Source organism: Thermobia domestica, chromosome 4 (genome assembly GCF_964235325.1).
Source record: "Thermobia domestica chromosome 4, izTheDome1.hap1.1, whole genome shotgun sequence".
In the NCBI taxonomy this organism is placed as follows: Eukaryota; Metazoa; Arthropoda; class Insecta; order Zygentoma; family Lepismatidae; genus Thermobia; species Thermobia domestica.
The window spans coordinates 220824582-220846825 of NC_137457.1; the positions used below are offsets into that span (position 1 = coordinate 220824582).

At 36.1% G+C, this 22244-nt stretch overlaps 1 protein-coding gene across 1 annotated transcript in view; it reads right to left on the reverse strand.

Annotated features, from left to right (window-relative positions):
- Nucleotides 1-21436, reverse strand: part of LOC145683446 (dehydrogenase/reductase SDR family member 11-like) — a 40603-nt gene extending 19167 nt beyond the window's left edge. The window contains exons 1-4 of the mRNA XM_081754785.1: nt 21264-21436; nt 7288-7459; nt 5943-6072; nt 18-147 (exon numbers count right to left, since the gene is read on the reverse strand). Of these exons, the coding sequence (XP_081610911.1) occupies nt 18-147; nt 5943-6072; nt 7288-7459; nt 21264-21395 (564 nt within the window). The 5' untranslated portion in view covers nt 21396-21436. The remainder of the gene's footprint in view (nt 1-17; nt 148-5942; nt 6073-7287; nt 7460-21263) is intronic.
- Nucleotides 21437-22244: the final 808 nt, after the last annotated feature.

Here is a 22244-nt window from a genome sequence, read left to right on the forward strand (position 1 = left end):
CAACTTCAATTACTTACTGTGACTCTAATATGACTTCCCATAGCTGCAAGTTCTTGCCGCAATCCTTCTGTAAGAGCCTGAAGAGCATGCTTTGTTCCTGTATAAAAGTGGCCAGCTGCAAATGGGAATACATAGTGTCCTGCTATACTGTAATTAGGACAAAAAAGAAATTTCATGTTAAAATTATTAAACATTAAGTTTTTTATTTACAGTATAATAGTTCAACTACCTGTGACTAATTTTGGTATCTTTGTTTTTTGTTCATTTTCTCTTGGGTTTGAAACAAGTATCAGTGTCTCATGTACATCACGTGAAGGAGTTTGGTTTGTATGGTGTGACTTTTTCTCAGTAAATATTAATTAGACTTCTACCACTTTCGGTTATTTAAATAGAGATTGGAGTGAAGATGAAGCATGTTTTGGGATGCATAATTGTTTGTAGAAAACTTCTTCTCGCTATCTATTATTGTTTTCTCTCTATAGAAATCAACGCAAAAATTGAAAATCATTTGTACCACTTTCAGCGGATTGATCACCGCCTTCAGCGTATTCGATTCCTGACTTTTATCCCTTTATATCCTGCCTTATATTGATAGTGAACCATCAAGTAGTTCTTGAGATTTTTGTCTCCCGGACGGACGGACACACTCACACTCATGGACAAACAGCATAAATATATAAAGAGCTTTGGTAAATAAAACTCCAGAGTCGGCTTTAGGATTTTAATTTTGGGTAGGCCCGCTCCCTCGCTTATGGATACATATACACATTTGACTGGTTAATGACAGTAGGAAATTACTTTTACAGTAGTGGTTTATGCTATTTGTTGAATAATTATCTACAATTAAAATAAATAGTGGAAAATATATTTACTCTTTATTGTGTCTTTTAGCGTTTACCAAAATTTTTGGGCAGGCTCGTGCCTACCCGACCTACCCACTAAAGCCGCCACTATAAAACTCCTTAAAAATTGCTCGAGATCAAGTCGTTGATCTACATTTGTCGAAGCATATTCCTGTCAATTACAAACTAAACACTACTAAATTATATATATAAACATTCCTTATACTACAAGTATGTTCACATATTACGTTTTTTTTACGAATTTTTACCCCCTCTTCCGCTTGTTTCATCTCGTAACGAAAGATGAACCCCCTCCCGCTGTACAAGTAACGCTTTTTGATTTTTTTAAACCAATTTTGCTGATTTTGAGGATTATTACAACAAAAATCTAATTTAATGACAGAACTTTTTATTACAAAATGCTTGTATTTAGAATAAATGTGTAGTTAAATAATTTATCCTTTGTTGAGCATAGTACATACTTATTTATTAAAATTAAAATATTTATATATTTATTTATTTATAGAGAATACTACAGGTAAAATTACTCATTTACAATATTCATAACAACAGATAAACATGTAACAGAAGGATAAGCACACAAGTGATAATTTTAATGATTGGTTAATCACTAATTCTGTCACTTAGAGAATTTACTGCTTGCTTAAATTTAGTGAAGGGCATTCTGTGTATATCAATACTTGGATCAACCATACAAAGTTTGTTGTAACGGTTACACATGCTTCAAATAGGTAAGTTTTTCATTATATTGATTTTTAATCTTCTAAAATAAGCCAGGTTTTGGATGTCTTTTGACGTTGGGAACTTTAAATTTCAGAAGTTTAAGTAATTGCAACACTTGATTTTGTTGTTTTTAATTTTTTATAGAAAGCAGAATAACTGAACTTTAATTCTGTTGTCAAGCTAGACAATTCAGTTCTTTAATCAAAGATTGGTATGTTTCAAATTCAGTATACTGTATATGCCTGTTTCCTTTCAAACTAAGTACTTTGCGAATTTTGATCCTATCATTACTATTTTGTGGCTATATTTTTTGCTTGCAGAGTTCCAGATTTCGGCAGCGTATTCAACTTTCAATTTAACGATTGCATTATGTATCGTCTTTAATGTGTCTTGTTCCTTGAAATCCCTTCCAGTTCTTTTGTATACCACAGGTTTCTATGACCTAACAGTTTCATATTAAGTATCAAATATCACAATAATAATTTAATGTTATGAAGATATTTCTCCTAGTTAACACGTGATGAAGATAACGTTAAGTTATTGAAACTGTTACTTTGTTAATTTTAATAAATAAGTATATACTCTGGTCAGAACAGTATTAATTATTTAAGTAGTATTTCCAGAGTCAAGCTGGATAAGTTAAATTTTTAGTAGTATTTAGCCAACAAATCAATTAGAAAAGGGTCATAATATTTTAACTCCGTAAGGTTGTGTAATTAATTACTATTAATTCTTCGAAATTTCATACTGTCGTTCCCCCTAGGAGATCGCACTGATTCTTTTCGGTCACTAATGATTGGCAAGGAGGAAGTACTGCCAGAAGATGCAGGTGAAACAAGATCTAAACAACTGACAGCGACCTTTTCTTTCGGAACCAAGATTCTTCCTATATTTGAAGTTCACCAGGGTCGACGATACAAAGAAGTTCTCTTCCTCCATGTTAGAGAGTGTTCTTGTTCTATGTTAGAGAGATTCATACCTTATATGTCATGGATTTCCATATTAGTGAAAGGATTTTCAATCCAACCATTTCCAGGTCGTGGGACAAGGAAATATTCTCGAAAACTTGCAGCTAATGCTTTCAACTGTCCCACAAGTGTTTTGTGCATTTCAGCAGAGTTTTTCACCTGAAAAATCAATGAAATCCTTGAACACTGGAAATGATAGTTATTGTCTTGCACTCGTACTCCCCACAGGTGCAGTTTCTTAATCTTAACAATACTTCTTGCATAACAGCTGTGAGTTCCGTTTTATTACATCACATTTAAAATTTTAGGCTTCGCGGACCCTACTTTGAGAACCACTAATCTAAAGTATATGCAGAGCGTGTGTTGAAGCAGCCAGGCTATGATTACGTAGAATCGAAAATCACCCTGAGTATCAAGGAGATCGAATTATGGTTGCGCTTTCAGTTGACGTAAGTATATCAAAGGTGATCAGTGTTAAAGTTGGTGACGATCTACAATACTAATATCAGCAAAGAGTAATAGTGAAGGGGATCACAGAGCATAAAAAGGACTGGTATCAAGCGCCGTCTGTTGTTATTAGAATGCAATCTTCAAACAATTCATCACTGCCAACAACTTTTAAGCCGAAAAAAATTGTCATTTGTTGGCATGTAAGGGATTCATAATTTTGGACTCCTCTTTTACTTTTGTGTATATAACATGGACTAAATTTTTCGTCTGTTTTGGCCATATAGATTTAGGTATAAAACTAATTTCTACTCAAATAAATATAATAAGTACAGGGTGTGGCACGTAAAGCCGGCCCATCGTAATAATCTGGTATATTGTGTTTTTGGCAACACTTAAATAATCTACCTTCCTACCAAGAGATGGCGTGTCGAGGTCGGGTCGACTTACGTGACCTGCAGCAGTCACGTGCAGCCGCAGCCAGTGAAACTTGTCGAAACCAGTTGAGAAAAAGGCCTCGTTGTGTTAAGCCGGGTGAGTGTCAGTGTGTGATAATGTCGTATTCGATACCCGAGCGTGTTGCCATTGTTGAAGGGTTCATTCTCACTGGATCTTTTGTGAAAACAAAGAATTTGTTTCGGGAGAAATTTCCAGGACGTTCTGTGCCAGCAAAAAGCACCATTCAGGAATTGATTGAAAAATGGCGGCGTATAGGATCGGTTCAAAATGCTCCCAGGAACAGACGACCATCTGTCTGCACACCTGAATTAAAGATGCAGGTGGAGGAGATAATGACAAGAAGTCCTCGAAAGTCAACCAGGAGATTGAGTCAACAGGTTCATGCGAGTGAGAGAAGTTGCAGACGTGTTTTAAGGGGACTGAAGTTAAAACCGTACCGGATAAGTGTTGTGCAAGAACTGAAGGAGCCTGACCTGCAGAAGAGGGTGCATTTCTGTTCATGGCTGTTGAGCAATGTTGCCAGTGGTTTCTTGGATCCACTAATGCCCATCATGAGTGACGAGGCGTGGTTCCACCTGTCTGGGTACGTAAATTCCCAAAACAACCGGTATTGGTCGACAGAAAATCCACACGCAATCCACCAGGTACCCTTGCATGATGAGAAGATTGGTGTTTAATGTGCCATTTCCGCCACACGCGTTATTGGGCCCATATTCTTTGAGACGACAGTGAACAGTGGCGTGTATATGGGAATCCTGGAGGAGTTTTATACACACTTGACCGAAGAGGAGCGTCAGTTAGGGGAACGTGGGGCATAACGGGGTAGGGGGCATAACGGGGTATCGGTATTTTTTGAACTGTAGTTAACTGCAATCTAGCGATAAATACCTAAATAAGATTCTCAAGGACGAAGGGCTGTTGCGCTTGAGCAGCGTTCTTATCAGTTGAAAAGGAACAGTGCTGTGTGTCAGTTCTTTGTTTTCGTGCTATGGCATATAACGATTGGGATTTTACTTCTGTCAAGGTAAGGCAAGTTATTTATTACACACTTTTAAACTATTGATATGTTGAAAGAATATTTCTTCTGTGTTTGTTGTGTGTTTTTGAGGTTTACGGACTGTAAGTTATAACAGAGATACTCGTTGATTTAACACTACAACTCATCTGGGGCAAAACGGGGTGGGGCAAAACGGTATTGCAATCACCCCATATTGCCCCATTACCCCATTATGCCCCGTAAGAGTATCGATTGTGTAGTTTACTATCCAGCTCGAAACATTTCTTGTTAATGCTGGGATTGCATTTGCGCAGTTTTGTTTAAGTTCTTCATGCTGAATTTTCAAAATTTGGTTATGCTGATTTGATGTCAGGAAATATTAAGATTTAACTTACAATAATTCGATGTAATCTGCATAAACTTTGTAGTACAATTCCCAATGATCACATTTTTTCTTTTTCTTAATAATGCCTAATTCAGAATGTACCTTTTGAAGTAATTATCAACATTATTTTTTTTTAAAAAAAAGAGTACTCATCTTTTGTTATATTTGATTATTGGGTCTAATAAATATTTCATAAAATTCAAGTTGTGTTGTATAATAGTAATCATATATTGTTGTTTTATGATAAGTCTATATTAGAGCTGGATATTATAGATGTAATAGTGTACGGGGCAGTATGGGGTAGGGGCATAATGGGGTTGACTGAAATCCAATGTTCAATTATGCCCCACGTAGGGGGCATAATGGGGAAAAGAGCCATTTTTGGAATAAGCTAAGCAAAAAGGTCCAAAACAATATTTTTGAAAGGATTTGCTGGTTGAAATAAATGTCCAACGTGTCTACAGAAGAAAAATTACTGCAATTGAGATATTGGTTACCAATTTAGAAAGGGAAATATCTTAGCTTCCCCATTATGCCCCACGTTCCCCTATGTTACTTTCAGCAAGACAGTGCAACATGCCACACATCAGCTGCATCATTGTCCCTTGTGCATGAGATGTTTACACCAGAGATGACAATCAGCAAAGGCTTGTGGCCTCCTCGGTCACCAGACTTGTCCATGTGTGACTTTTACTTATGGGGACTGTTAAAGGGAAGAGTATACGAAACAAATCCACACACAATTGAAGAACTCAAGACCAGGATCCAGGATGTCACCAATAGCATTACAACACAGGAACTGACAAGGATATATATGAATCTCCTCAATCGTGCTCACATGTGTGTTGAAGTAGGCGGAGGACACTTTCAGCACCTGCTGTGAAGGCTGCTGTGAAGGTGAGTAGTCATATTCAATACATTACATTTCATTTATGTGTTGTAGTTAATCATATTCAATACATTACATTTCATTTTATGTGTTCACTTTACGAGCCGGTTTTACGTGCCGCACCCTGTAGTTTCTGTTGTATTTTTACCTTGAGATTTACAAACCTACTCTGTCATATTACCTTTCGAAACAACAATGTTGTATTGCTTACCTACTGATGTTAATAATATGTCCATCGTCCACGTTTTTCTCTTTCATAGATTTAATGGCTTCTCTGGAGCATATGCTGGGAGCCAAAACGTTTACATTTAACATATTTCTCCATTTCTCCGTCTTTCCACCTAAAAAAAAGTCAGATTCGTCAAGTTATATTTAAATATACATAAAAAAATAAACCTCTTATAATCAGTAGCGAATCGTACCGTGAAAAATTAGGTATCCGAGACGAAAAAAGCAAATATGCAAAAGTACTGACCTCTGTCTCAGGGATGGTTGTAAGCATCTGAAGAATTATAGCTCCAAGACAGAATTACCAGAAAGCACATTTGTTGAACACAAATTTCACTTCAAACTATACGCGTTATCACACAGACACAAATAATATTTTCATTTTAAAAAATTTTAAAAAATGACTCGAATCCATCAATTTATTATATGTATTTATTTTATATGAAGCTTTTTTACATGTGCATACCTATGATCTTACACATGAGCGCGTACAAAATCTTCCTATGAAATAAATACATAGCAAATTGAGAATACATTCAGTATGGTGACTTCAGGTGACCACTCAACGACAACCATTCAGCTTTCTACAAGTGTCCGTCGGTAATCGCGACTTAATGTATGTGTCAGTCTCTTTTCCGCCCCCTTATAAAAAGAATCCTGTAAGAGATTCTGGCAATATTTTGAATTCGCTATGTAAAATGAATGTTTCGAAAATTTCTTTGAAGTTTAGCATTCCCTTTCAGCAACGAGACTATATAAGACTTGGAGCTTTGAATTAAGGTACAATTGGAACCATCGAAGTGCTTTCAAATTTTTAGCGCTCCCAATGAGAACGGAACCCGAGACCACGTGAATCAAGGCATACGCACTAACCACAGTATCAGCAGGGAAAACTGTTTCGAAGATTTTGTTAGCGGCTCATTTAAAGGCACTATTGCTGCAACTCAATGGATGGATTTAATAGGTGTAGATTCATGCCTCATATAGTCTCGCTGCTGAAGGGATGCTAAACTAGAGTATAATCAAAATCAGAAGTAAGCTTAACTGGTTCCTACAGAATCATTTATTCTAATTTTCAGTCTCTCTACGTTCCCAGAAGACAGGTTATTATTTTCTCGAATTTCGATCAAGCATGTCAAACTCTCTTCGCTTCTTAAAGTGTCAACATTTCGAGAGCCCCAGTGATATATATATATATATATATATATATATATATATATATATATATATATATATATATAAACATGAAGAAGCTCATTCAAAGGGAAATTATTTTATATAAAATATTATGTGGATTCCTTTTATTGTAGATGATTTCTTATACGTACCTACGAGTGAATCCTTCACATCGACCACACCTGCGTTGTTGATACAAATATCCACTCCTGCAAACATCTCCTTTACCCATTTGAAGACGGAAAGTATATCTTCTTCCTTTGATACGTCGCATTTCAATGGGAATAATTCACCAGGTTGTCCCTTCAACTCATTGGCAATAGCCTATAATAATAATAATAATAATAATAATAATAATAATAATAATAATAATAATAATAATAATAATAATAATAATAATAATAATAATAATAATAATATTGTTTCGGTACTTCACACATATGAGTAAAATTATGTCTTTTTATAATATGAGAATACATCATAGGCAACAACATAAATAAACACACAGTACGGATAAAAATTAAACAAACAGATTAAATCCTTTCTCAAAAATTATGCTTTCTAGATTAAGACTCATTGATTTACAAAAAAAAAAAAAAAAAAAAAAAAATCTGAACGAAGACATTATACAGTGCGTGAATTGCAAGAATTTTCTTCCTAAAACTGAGAATTATAGTACTGGTAAAGTACTCTACCGCAATGAAGAATATGGTGTTTTATGGTCTTATATTTGGATGTTAAGTATTAACTCACTTAGAGAGATTTTCATTGACTGATATACTTATTTATTTATTTATTTATTGAACAAATTCCTAGATACAGTATAATTGTGCCATTTTACACAGGGAAATGTCAACAAGCGGGGTAAAAAAAGAAAAAAAAGAAAAAGAATTTTAAAAAATAAACAACAACAATAACATCAATAGTATTAACAAAGAGTGCACAAGTAATATTATTTAGCCAGCACGCGTTTTATTGCTCTTTCAAACACCGGGTATCTCGAAAAAAATGTCCATCTTACTTGTTAGATTATTATAATAGTCGGGTACTCGGTGAAAAAGAGACCTCTGTATAATTGTCAACCTAGGGCGTGCAAGATGGAATAAGTGGGTATTCCGGGTTTTGCGGGAAGGGACATGTAAGGATAGTTGTTGAATTAGGGTTTCTGATCTTAGGTTCCCATTTAGAATCTTATGAAGAAACTTCAAATCAGAGTTATTTCTGCGTACTTCCGGCGTCTGGATATTAAGATATCGCAAAATCTCCTCAATATTCGAAGTGCGGGAACACGAAAACGTACTATTGCAATAAAGAAATTGAGAACAGACTCAAGTCTAGAGAGATGTGTAGGTGCGGCCATGGCCCATATGGGAGAGCAGTATTCGATCTTGGGTGCTATTAGAGTTTTATAGAATATTGTTAATGATGCCACAGTACGTAGTTCAGTGAATCGGTAAAGAAGCCCCAGCATACGCATTGATTTCTTAACTATTGAGGAGATATGGTCAGAGAACGAGAGTTTCGAATCAAAGATGACACCAAGATCATTATGACTGGCAGAATGTGTTATAGGGGAATCGTTAATAGGGTATTTGGAGGGAACAGGAGACTTTTTCAGAGTAATTGTAATAGCGTCACATTTCTTACTGTTAAGTTTCAATTGCCATATTTCACACCACTCTACAAGATAGTTTATGTCTTTCTGTAGGGCAATTATGTCATGGAAATATGATATTTGTTTGTCTCTAAATTGAACAAGGTGATTTCACCTCTGGGTTTGTAATATTGGTTTTGTAAGTTACGTATTCACAAATTTGTAGCGTTCTTTTATAGATGTTTCGTATTCACCCAAGTAGAATACAAATATCTTCATTGAACGATATTTCTTGTTTAATTGAAATTGAGTAAAAACATTGATAATTTCACCAATGTGCTTGCATGGTATCAAAAAATTGGAACTATAATGATAATTCTTGACTACACTGAGTATTTACTGCTTTCAAAAGAAAGCCAAAGGATTGCATTTTAACAAGGCGAAATGTCATTAAATAAACCTGTTCGGCCGCATTTCATTATTCTTTTGTTTTGTATTTGGCAACACTGGAGAATTTATAGTTCTTTATAAGTGTCAACGTGGCGTGTGTGACTGCATAGTGTGTAGTTGCTTATGCATAGCAATTAGTGTATTTAGTTGTGTGTTTACAATATAATAAATAGTATATTGTACAACGAACTCTTGTGTTCAAAATAATACAGTCCACGAACATTAAAGTGGTCCTTACCGACCGGATTTTGTTCCAGTTGTGCATGTGCGTGGTTTGCGAACTTGTGGCGCAGTATCTTCATTTTGTAGTGCATTGTCAAAGTGGTGCAGAATTATAACAATGGAAGAACTCATAGGTAAGAAAACTGTACTTAAACGTGAAGTGACAAGGTTAATACATAAAGTGAACGAGAATAAAGACAAGCCTAACTTCAGTATGAAGCTGTACACTGAACGTGCTACGCAATTACATGGCGATTGCACAGGGCTCATTACAAAGTTCATTTCTGTGGGTGGTGAAAGTGAGTTTGCAAAATATGACGGAGAATTTAATGAAGTGCAAAATAAGTTGGACTCTATCTTAGAAATTTTGTACAATATGCAGTCACCTAATACTGAACAGGTAAATACATCTAATAAACAGTGCACAGATGTGAAGTTGCCAGACTTAGAACTCCCTACATTTTGTGGTAGAGTGCAAGATTGGCTATCGTTTCGTGACTTATTTGTTGCTGCTGTTCATAATAACAATCGGTTAGGAAATGCTCAAAAGTTGCAGTATTTGAAGACAGCTGTATCAGGAGAACCTGCTGTATTGTTGCAGTCTATTTCCATATCTGATGATAACTATAAAGTAGCATGGGAGTTACTTAAATCAAGATATGAAGACGTGAGGGAGCTAGCAAATCATATTTTGAGCAAGTTGATTACTCAAACAGCTGTGAAGAATGAGTCATCAGGTGAGTTACGAAGATTGGTTGACAATAGTGTTCAGTGTGTGTGTGAACTTAAATCCTTGGGCCTTCCAGTGGAACATTGGGATGTGATTTTAATTTACCATGTGGGTGAGAAGCTAGATAAGAACACCAGAAAACAATGGGAGCTTTCATTGAAGAAAAACGAACAACCAACTTTCGACCAGCTGAAAGAGTTCATTTTACAACGTGCCAAAGCCTTAGCTGCAGTGAGTGCAAGGTCACCGGCAGACACGTCTGCTTTAAAAACAAACAAAAAGAGCAACACGTTAGTGCATCATTCAAGTCCAATTGTGTCATGTATCATGTGTAAAAATAACCACAAGCTATATAAATGTCAAAAGTTCATAAATATGTCAGTGAATGATAGGCATAGTTTTGTGAAAAAGAATTCGCTTTGTTTCAATTGTTTGACCTTAAATTGTTCCGTGAATAAGTGTAGTGTGAAGCAGGGTTGCCACACTTGCAACAAAAAACATCATACTTTATTGCATTTTGAAAAGAAGGATAAAGTAGATCAAGTAAATTGTTCTCATTCTATAAATCAAAAACTAATTCCTCAGGTGTTGTTGTCCACCGCTGTTATAAATATCAAAGATAATGCAAATAAGTTGATACAATTTCGTGCACTTATCGACTGTGGTAGTGAATTATCGTTTGTAACTGAACGCTGCGTCCAGAAATTACGCATAAACAAAGAGAAAATAAACATGAGCATATCAGGTGTTACTGGTTCTAACGTTGGAAATTCTCATGCAATAGTTGATTTGTGTTTTCAGTCATTGTACAGTAATAATAATATTCATACTAAAGCAATAGTAGTCCCAAGAATCACAAGTAACTTACCCAGAGTAACTATTCAAAATATAGGTAATTGGGAAATTGTGAAACAAGTAAACTTAGCAGATCCACAGTTTAATAAAAGCGGCCCTATTGATGTGTTGTTAGGTGCTGATGTTTTCCCATTATTGTTGCTCAGTGGGAGACATGTAGGTACGAATGGAGCTCCGTCTGCCATTGAAACGGTGTTAGGTTGGGTATTGTGTGGTCAGATTAACTTAACGAATAACACATCAAGTGTTCAGTCATATTTTGTTTCTGTTGATCTCAATAAAACATTGCAAAGATTCTGGGAAGTAGAGGAGTTGCCAACTGTACAACATTTATCCGTTGAAGAGCAAAAATGTGAGCAGTATTTTGCTGAAACTTACAAACGTGATGTTGATGGTAAATACATTGTAAAATTGCCTTTTAGAGAAAATGTTGAGCCTCTAGGTGTATCACGGGACACAGCAGTAAAGCGATTATGCCAGATGGAACGTAAGTTACAGAAAGATCCTGATTTATGTAAACAATATTGTGATTTCATGAAGGAGTACTTAGTCTTAGGTCACATGGAAAAAGTTCCTGATGTAGAACTTGATAAGCTTGTATCTGAATCTTATTATCTGCCGCATCATTGTGTCTTAAATGAAAGTAGTTCTACCACTAAATTGCGAGTTGTATTTGATGGTAGTGCTAAAACTAGCAGTGGAGTATCTCTCAATGACAACTTAATGGTAGGTCCAAAATTACAAGATGATATTATCCCATTAATATTAAGGTTCAGAACTCATCCAATTGCATTGTGTGCTGACATAGCAAAAATGTACAGACAAGTTAAGGTAGATGAAACTGATTCTGATTACCTGAGAATAGTATGGAGAGAAACAGTTGACCAACCTATTAGTGATTTTAGATTGTTAACTGTTACTTATGGAACCAGTTCGGCTCCATATCTGGCTGTAAAGTGTTTGCAACAGTTAGCTGTAGATGAAGGTTATTGTTATCCCAGAGCTGCAGAATTAGTCATGAATGATTTCTTTGTTGACAATTTAGTTTCAGGTGCAGCTGATAGTAGTGAGGCAATGGTATTGTACTCAGAATTAACAGCATTATTACACAAAGGTGGTTTCGAATTAAGAAAATGGTCTACTAACGACATGAATGTGCTAAATAGTATACCTTCTCACTTAAGAGAAACTCAGTCGTTAATTTGTTTTAATGAAGATGAGAATGTAAAAGCTTTAGGTATACAGTGGAATCCATCAAGTGATTCATTTTCATTTTCTATTGTTGTTCCCACTTATAAGTCAATAATGACAAAACGAATGTTACTAGCTGATATTGCAAAATTGTATGATCCGCTTGGTTGGTTATCTCCAGTATCCATTGTTGCAAAATTGTTGCTACAATCATTATGGAAATTAAAAATTGAATGGGATGACGTACTTCCGAATGATATTGCTCGCTCGTGGGAAGTATATTGTCAAGAATTGCCATTGTTGAGACAGATTAAGATCAAAAGGTGTATTTCTTCTGAAAATATTGTGAAATATGATCTAATTGGGTTCTCAGATGCTAGTGAAAAGGCGTATGCTGCAGTAGCATATGTACGTTGTATAGATACATTTGGAAATGTGCAAGTATACCTGATTGCTGCAAAGACCAAAGTTGCCCCTATAAAGCAAATATCAATACCTAGGTTAGAATTGTGTGCTGCAGTATTGTTATGTAGATTAGTCAATACGGTCATTAAGGCAATGTTAATCAAGTTTGAACAGGTTGTCTGTTACACAGATTCTACTATTGTGTTAGCATGGCTTTTTTCATGTCCGAGTAAATGGAAAACATTTGTGGCTAACCGAGTATCTGAGATCCAACAATCAATTTTTATTAAATGGGCGCACACATCGAGCAAAGACAACCCAGCTGATTGTAGTTCTCGTGGTTTGAATCCGTCACAATTAGAGTCTTATTCACTATGGTGGAATGGGCCAAAGTGGTTGATGGAATCAGAATTACCTATTGTAAATATTAATTGCAAAAATCTAGATTCTGTTCAATGTGAGCAAAAGTCTTCAACTGTTAACATGCACATTAAGGTTGACTGTACAATAGTAGATAAATTTTCATCATTATCTAGGTTAGTTCGTGTTACTGCTTGGTGTAAAAGATTTATTAGGAATAGTAAAAGTAAACAGGAGTTAAGATGTAGTGGACCATTAACTACAAAGGAGTTGTCAAATGCATTAATACATTGGATAAAACAAGCTCAAGAATCTGAATATCCACTTGAGATAAAATACTTACGTATGAAAAAACCTTTGCCTTATAATAGCAAACTATTGTGTTTAAATCCATTTCTTGATGAAAATGATGTCATGAGAGTTGGAGGTCGCTTGCAAAATGCTAATGTAACATATGATTTCAAATATCCTATCTTACTTCCAAAATATGCTAGAATTACAGAACTTCTTGTAAAATCTGAACATATAAAGCATCTTCATGCAGGTTCACAGTTACTTTTATCGGTTTTGCAACAAAAGTTTTGGATTATTGGTGGTCGTGACTTTGTAAGGAAAATTGTAAAAAGTTGTGTAATATGTCACAAGCAGTCAAGTGTAACAGCCTCCCAATTAATGGGTCAACTTCCTGTTGGTAGAGTAACACCAACTCGTCCATTTTTGCATTGCGGTTTAGATTATGCTGGTCCACTAATGTTAAAAAATATGAAAAGTCGAAATTCAAAATTGTTCAAAGGTTATGTAGCACTCTTCATTTGTTTCAGTGTCAAAGCAATCCATTTAGAATTGGTAAGTGATGCTTCAACAGAGTCATTTATTGCAGCTTTGAAACGTTTTATAGCTAGAAGGGGAAAACCTACTGATATTTACAGTGATTGTGGTTCAAATTTCATAGGTGCAAACAAAGAATTAAAATCCTTACTGAAACTTGTAACGAATGGTGATTCAAAAGAGTCTGTATGTAATTACCTCAGTATGCAATCTATAAATTGGCATTTTAATCCACCATCCTCACCTCACTTTGGAGGCATATGGGAAGCTGGTGTAAAGTCTGTCAAGTACCACTTGAGACGTGTAGTTGGTAACACTATACTCACATTTGAAGAAATGTATACAGTTTTGTGTCAGATTGAAGCCTGTTTAAATTCTAGACCATTAACTGCTCTATCTTCTGATCCTAATGACTATCAGGTATTAACTCCTGGTCATTTTTTAATTCATGATGCATTAGTAGCAATACCTGAACCAAATTTGTGTGAATTAAAAATCAATCATTTGTCACGCTGGCAATTAACTCAAAGATTGGTCCAACATTTTTGGAACCGTTGGCAAACAGAATATTTGTCTCGGCTGCAACAAAGGCCAAAATGGTGGTGTAAACATGCTAATATCAAAGTCAATGATTTAGTATTAGTGAAGGAAGATAAGACATCTCCTCAGCATTGGAATTTAGCAAGAGTAGTTGCTGTTCATCCTGGTGTAGATAATATTGTTAGAACTGTTACTGTTAAAACTAGCAAAGGTGTCTTCAAACGACCAATTGTAAAAATTTCTCCTCTTCCATTTAATGAAGAATAAATAATATGTAGAATGTGTATTGTAGAGTAATGTGTAGAATTATATGTAGTGTTGAAATGATATTTCAAGGTGGGCGGTATGTTCGGCCGCATTTCATTATTCTTTTGTTTTGTATTTGGCAACACTGGAGAATTTATAGTTCTTTATAAATGTCAACGTGGCGTGTGTGACTGCATAGTGTGTAGTTGCTTATGCATAGCAATTAGTGTATTTAGTTGTGTGTTTACAATATAATAAATAGTATATTGTACAACGAACTCTTGTGTTCAAAATAATACAGTCCACGAACAAACCCCCCCCCCTAATCTTAGGAGATATTAGAATGGGAATTTTGAAAATGAAAAAAAAATGGGCCAAAGTATATCCAGTTTACGGTATTAGAATTGGTCACTCCTAGCGAACTACTTTCAGTACATGATACCAAATGCGGTTTGGGGGTGGGGTATTTCCATCTATTCCAAATACGCAAAATATATTATTAATCAACTTTCTTGGACGAAGGAAGGAGGTCGGTACCGGAATTGGTCACTTTCAGCCAACTGCTTCCGGTTCACGGTACCTAACACCCATTTTCTGAGAATGGGACATTCCCAACGATTGCTTACATGCAACATATATATCAATGAACTCGTCTTGACGAAGAAAAGCGTTCGTACCGGAATTAGTCGGTTCCGACCAACTATTTCCGGTACACAGTATCTAATAGTTTCCGGGGTTGAGGTGTTTCTTACGATTGCACAAATGCAACATTCATATCATTTAACTCATCTTAACAAAGAAAAGCGATCGGTACCGGAATTGGTTAGTTCCGGTGAACCACATCTGGTAAGCGATGAAAATCTTGTCAATATCGCCATAGTATATGGACTATCTCGCAAACATATGGGCTTTCTTTCTTCAGTGTTGCAATGTTTACTATTCATGAAACGAAGAAATTCCGTCATGAAAAACTCGGAGGTACGAGAAAGTGAAGTATTTTTCAGTGAACATGCACGTATCTATACTTTTACGATAATCTTTTCAACCTCATCCAATTAGGAAATATACCTCACTCCCACCCAACCTCACCATCGAAAACTGTAAAAGATAACCTATACCGGAAGTGGTTGACCAGATGTGACCGAATCCAGTTCCGATCTTTTTCTTCCGTCCACACGAGTTTATAAACCTGGAAACACCGCACCCCGGTAACTGTACTAGGTACCGTGTATCAGAAGTAGTGATGGGCAATGGGAATATTCCCAGCAGGAAGGGAAATAAAAATGGGAATATTCCGGTTTTCCCTTGGCATATAAATTCCGGAAGGGAATTTATTTCCATTTCTTTACTTTATTTTCCAAATTTTAAGAACCATGTGAGTAATTACATTATTTTAATTTATTATAATTTACTTCTAGGCTTTACGTAATTTGGATGTTAGAAAATTAAAATTCGCTGACTGTACTTTATATAACTAATTAATTATATATTTTAAGTTCAATTTTCATTTGCACAAAAAAGTAGCAAAGTATTAATTTACAAATGATTAAAAGGAACCAGTTTGTAAAGTAATGTAAAAATTCTGTAAATAGAAATGAAATACTATCAATACACTTCGAACCACCGTTGGTATCTAATAGATGTCGGTCTGTCTACTGTCTCTGACTCGAATTTTTGAATAGGTACTCGGACTTCTCTTACATATGTGAATTAACACATGAAATTTCGGGAAATGGGTAGAAAGAAAGGTCGTGTGTGGCAATGTTACGTGCAAAATTCTAAAAATAAGTCAATATCTTGCAAATATTATGGACATAAATATGTTTGCACAAATGTTGAAAAATGGTGAGACAAGTGTTTTCTGGCAGTTACCCAACCTAATTTGTTTCTAACATTTAAAATTTAATATATTTATAATATTGATAGTAGGGTCAAGTTTAGAAAATCCACTTACATATGAATTTAAACTGTTTACCGGTGTAAAAGTATGTGGACTTCCTATACCAAATGTTTTTTTCCAACATATTTACTCGTATGAAAGGTATTATAAGTAAATAAACATTTATGCATACTCCCTGAATATAATAAAAAACGTGATACCGTTCAGCATATGCATTTTGAAGAATCCTCTGAAGACAACAATAATAAATATACTGTGATAAAAAAACGAAATTTAATTCTGAAATCATAATATAGTAATAGAATGCAATCTTTTTTGTTTGTATATAAATTGCCGGAATATTTCCATTTTGGGGAATCTTTCCGGGAATATTCCCAGAAATTTTTCCCGTGAATTTGCCCATCATTAACCAGAAGAAAAAATTTCCGGTACAGTTTGCTTTCCTTCGCCAAGACGAGTTGATTAATATACGTATATATTGCATGCGTGCAATCGCTGGAAATAACTAATATTCTAGCACGTCTTGATATAGTTTAAGGAATTGCAAAATAACGTCTTCCATCTTTTCTTCTTCATAGGCTGCGTGACTAGAATTTAAACTTCAGCCTAGGAACGTTTTGACACGTCTCCCTCGTTCAGAGAGGTTTACTTAACTTGTTATTGAGTTAAAGAAGGGAATACTGAGTAGCTCAGCTCAAGATCATTTATTTCTTAGTACATGCTGTAATACCTGGACTAGTCTTACATAAAAGGATTTCAACTAGCTAACAGTTTTTGTATAGCATCAAGTAAGTTATCGACATAGGCAAATGATTACTGCATTGGATTCCTAGCCAGGTGGCCCAGGTTCGAGTTCTTGCATGTTCGAAATTTTCAACACGCTTCAATTTCAATTTCAATCCATACTCAGTATGATATGCAAGATCTTATATAGAGAACTGAAGAGCTGTTCGAATGATGAGATTGACTGGGAATTGGAATAGGTCCATGCATGAAGACAAATTTATTTTCTTCAATTTTTCCAGATGTAATATTTTCAGTTAATTTCAATCATTTTCCAGTCATATATATATATATATATATATATATATATATATATATATATATATATATATATATATATATATATATATATATATATATATATATATATATGTATATAATCAGTGTTTTTATTACATGCAGTATATAATTAAATAATACATTACACAAAAAGATTTATAACGCCATTGATGTATGGCACTCATAGGATAGCACGTTCCAAACAACGGAGATTAAACTTAAATTGGAGACATTTTCCGTGCATCAACTGCACAACAAATGCCTGTTTCAGTGCTCCATCGATTTACCGACTGTCGTCTCCCAGTTGAAATGTATGACGTAAGTTGGTGTGCAACTGTCCAGGCGTTTGTGATACTAGCAAAACTGAACTAATGGAGTTAAAGTTTTTAGGGGGAGATACTTTTGCTGTTGTCTGTACTAGCTTTCGTATGTTGCTGCAATACGTGGCATATATTCTGAAATATTTGTGAGCAGTGTTTACGATTAGTGATATTCATATCTCCCTGTGAAAATATCCAGTTAACATACTGACTGCACATACACAAGCAAAGAACACTATCAACTATCAGATTGTAGATACAGGGTGACCGCGTGACTATGTTACAAAATTTAAGGGATGATTCCTGACACGGAAACAAGAAAAAAAGTTCAAATAAACTTTTGTCCGACGTACATAATTTCGGAGCTACAAGGTGCCGAAAGCGTGGGAAAATGACATTCAAAGCACTATAGCTCGACTATGGTGAATGATAGAGCTAATGCGGCATGGTCACGTCAAAGACACCGAAGCTGCTGTATTCAAAAATGCTTAGATCGAGATCGTGCAATTCGTGCACAAGGGATTCCCCAAAGGAGCGTAGGGATTCCCGGATAATCTGTCAAGAAAGATGGGTCGAAAAGGATACGGATGAATAGCTGTCCCAACTGCTAGCAATAATGCGTCTGTACTAAGTCGATATCTCGCATAAGCACAAAATGGCGAACAGTTTTATACGTGCCATGTGTGGTTGCATAACGCGCACTAAATAAGAGTGGGAAACATGAAAGGAAAATGTGAATATTTTGATACAAATGGCAAATACATGATATTACGCTGTCCTATCATTGTACAGACGCTTTTAATAAAAGGTAATAGTCATGAAACGTACTAAAATGCTGTACAAACATCACACTAACATTGTTTTCTTCCATGTAGTTTTGTCATTGAAAGCAAGTAAAACTAAAGAGAAAAACCGGGGGATATGGATGCTTTCTTTCAGGCAGAAATCTTATTTTATTTGATGATACGAGCCGAGGATACTTTTTACGAGAGGGGGATATTTCCGTCATCCCATGTTAATGTGACCACTGCCAGAGAACAACAGTAAAATATCCGTTTCTTATCATTAGCCGTAATGTGCGTTACCCGAACATTGAAAAAGAACAAGGAAAAACAATTTATCAGGACGTTTGTTTTAGTCGCTGCTTCCGATGTTTTGCAGGACTGATTCCGAGATGTCTAGAATGCTTAACATGTAATATTGTTATCGTTTAGAAGATATTTTGTTTTCACAGACGGTGTTATCACCTGAAGTACGCCACAGTTTGCAGGTTCGATCACAAGCATTTGTTCTTCCTTCTGTCGTAGAAAACAATCGAAGGTAAGGAAAGTATAAGACAACCCTACTAGAAGGCGTTGTGGAAGGTGGAAGGTCATTCTTCATGTGGTTTGTTCGTAGCGTACGAGTTCCTTAGTGCAGTTTGTGCTTTGCTTGTTCGAATGTGAGATCAAATGGAGTATTCGATAGCAGAACTTGCGGACATGATATTTGTATACGGTCAAGCAAATGGCAACAGTCGAGAAGCTGATAGGTTATATCGACTGAAGTATTCACAAAGAAGACATCCAACCCATACTATGTTTGCCAGACTTTTTCAACGCTTACGAAACACGGGGAATTTACAACCTCAACACTACGACCAAGGAAGACGAAGAACCACGAGGACTCCGAACTTTGAAGAACAAGTGCTTGATCGTTTCGCCCAAGACCCAACAGTAAGTACCCGGAAAGTAGCACGTGAAAGGGGAGTAGCACAAGATACTGTTTGGAAAGTAGTACACGAGCAACAGTTACACCCCTATCATCCGCAGAGGGTTCAGGCCTTACGTTCAACTGACTTTCAACCTCGCGTTCGGTTTTGTGAGTGGTTTCTCCAACGCTCTGTAATTGATCCGCAGTTTGCTTCCTACGTGCTTTTCACCGACGAAGCTTGTTTTACGAAAGACGGGATATTTAATAGTCACAATAGTCATGTATGGGCAGACGAAAATCCTTATGCAATTGTGAAAAGGGGCCACCAAGACCGATTCGCCATAAATATGTGGGCGGGTATTATCAGTAATCAGATAATAGGTCCATATTTACTACCACCACGATTAACTGCACCAGTGTATACGAGATTCCTGCGAGACATACTCCCAGAGTTATTAGAGGATGTCCCTCTCGGTGTTCGTCAACGGATGTGGTTTCAACATGATGGCGCCCCATCCCACTTTTCAGCTAGTGCTCGAGAATACTTGAATCAAACGTTTCGTGACAGATGGATTGGAAGAGGCGGTCCTTGTAATTGACCTGCACGTTCCTCAGATTTGCCTCCACTTGATTTTTTCTTGTGGGGTCATGTCAAAACACTTGTCTATGAAACGCCTATAGACAACGCAGAAGAACCATTAGCACGAATACTCGCTGCCTGTGATACTATAAGAACAGCTCCTGGGTTATTACAGCAGATGCGTCAGAACTTACTGCGACGCTGTAACACGCCTGTGTTGAAGTAGAGGGACGTCATGTCCATCACCTGTTGTAGGATAATTGGGAGATTTGTCTCGTTTACAGGTAATTGATGATGTTCTTGGATGCATTCAATCCTGCTGTAAAATGTTGATTGAAGACATTATTTCCATTCTTGTGACTTTTGTTTTTAGGAAACAACCTCTTTTGCATTATGGTTGTTTCGCTCAATTTTGTTTATTTGTTTTCAATGACAACAATACATGGAAGAAAGACTTTAATAGTGTGATCCTTTTACAACATTTTAGTACGTTTCATGACCATATGTATCATGTATTTACCATTTGTACCAAATTATTCACATTTTCTTTCGTTTCCCATTCTTATTTAGTGCGCGTTATGCAACCACACATGGCACGTATAAAACTGTTCGCCATTTTGTGCTTATGCGAGATATCGACTTAGTACAGACGCATTATTGCTAGCAGTTGGGACAGCTATTCATCCGTATCCTTTTCGACCCATCTTTCTTGACAGATTATCCGGGAATCCCTACGCTCCTTTGGGGAATCCCTTGTGCACGAATTGCACGATCTCGATCTAAGCATTTTTGAATACAGCAGCTTCGGTGTCTTTGACGTGACCATGCCGCATTAGCTCTATCATTCACCATAGTCGAGCTATAGAGCTTTGAATGTCATTTTCCCACGCTTTCGGCACCTTGTAGCTCCGAAATTATGTACGTTGGACAAAAGTTTATTTGAACTTTTTTTCTTGTTTCCGTGTCAGGAATCATCCCTTAAATTTTGTAACATAGTCACGCGGTCACCCTGTATATATTGTTGCTTGTTTGTTCCTAATGATGACACTACTTCTCTATACACGTATTATTGTTATTAAGTATTCTTCCTTTTGACCTAATGAACTAATACCTCGCACATATTACTTGTAAAATAGAAATAACTAAATTTTACCTGAACTCTGTCAAGTCTTCTTGCACAACCAACAACCTTGAGTCCATGCTTAACTAATTCTCTGACTGTTGCAGCTCCTATACCGGAACTAGCACCTGTAACCAAAGCCACTCGACCCTTCCAACGATCCATCTCAACGATGACTACAGACGACGTTCAATACAAATAGTTGCTCTGTTAAAAAAGAAAAAAAATGGACAAGTCATGTTTAATATTACGTAACCCTCTTCTTAAAGAATGATTTCCTGTTTAAATTCTGATGCCTTGAAAACAGCGAAGTGTATGTTTGTAAATGGTTCGTGAGATAAGAACACTTATGTAGACCAATGCAATAAATAAATGAGATGTTTACAATTTTCAAGGTTCATAACAAGAGGGTTATAATGAAGATAATGACTTGCTATAAATTACTATCAATATAATGAATGATATTGAATTTTCTTGGATAATTTTTAGCAATTGCACTAGGTTCGTGCGGAAGCGGAATTTTGTTACTGATCAAATAATAGAAGCCATGGTGGATCTGTGGTAGAGCGCTCACCTCTTGTGCGTGGAGTCTCTGGTTGGATTCTATCCCGCGCCAAGTAGAATTTGTGGCGGGGAAACATTCTGTGAGTGGGTTTTCTTTGGGTTCTCCTTTTCTTGATACTTTCATCTTTCCACCATAATCACTAGGGTGGAGTGTTTTGCACTTTTGTTGGTAATTCGATGACGGCAAGTGCGGAAAAGGTGCCATAAGTGGCACCGAGCTTACTGATTTTTTTTTTTTTTTTTTGGACAACCCCTTACTCAACCCCAACGGACTTAAAGTTCTTTAAGTAATTGGTTAGGTAATACGCACAACACCCATGACAGAAAAACTACTTGTGGTCGCTTGAGGTCGACCTGATGACTATAATACAATTAGTTTATTAAAAGAAACTTGTAGCAATGCCAGTAAATAATTTTAAAATGTTTATGAGTCAAAGTACAGCTATATTA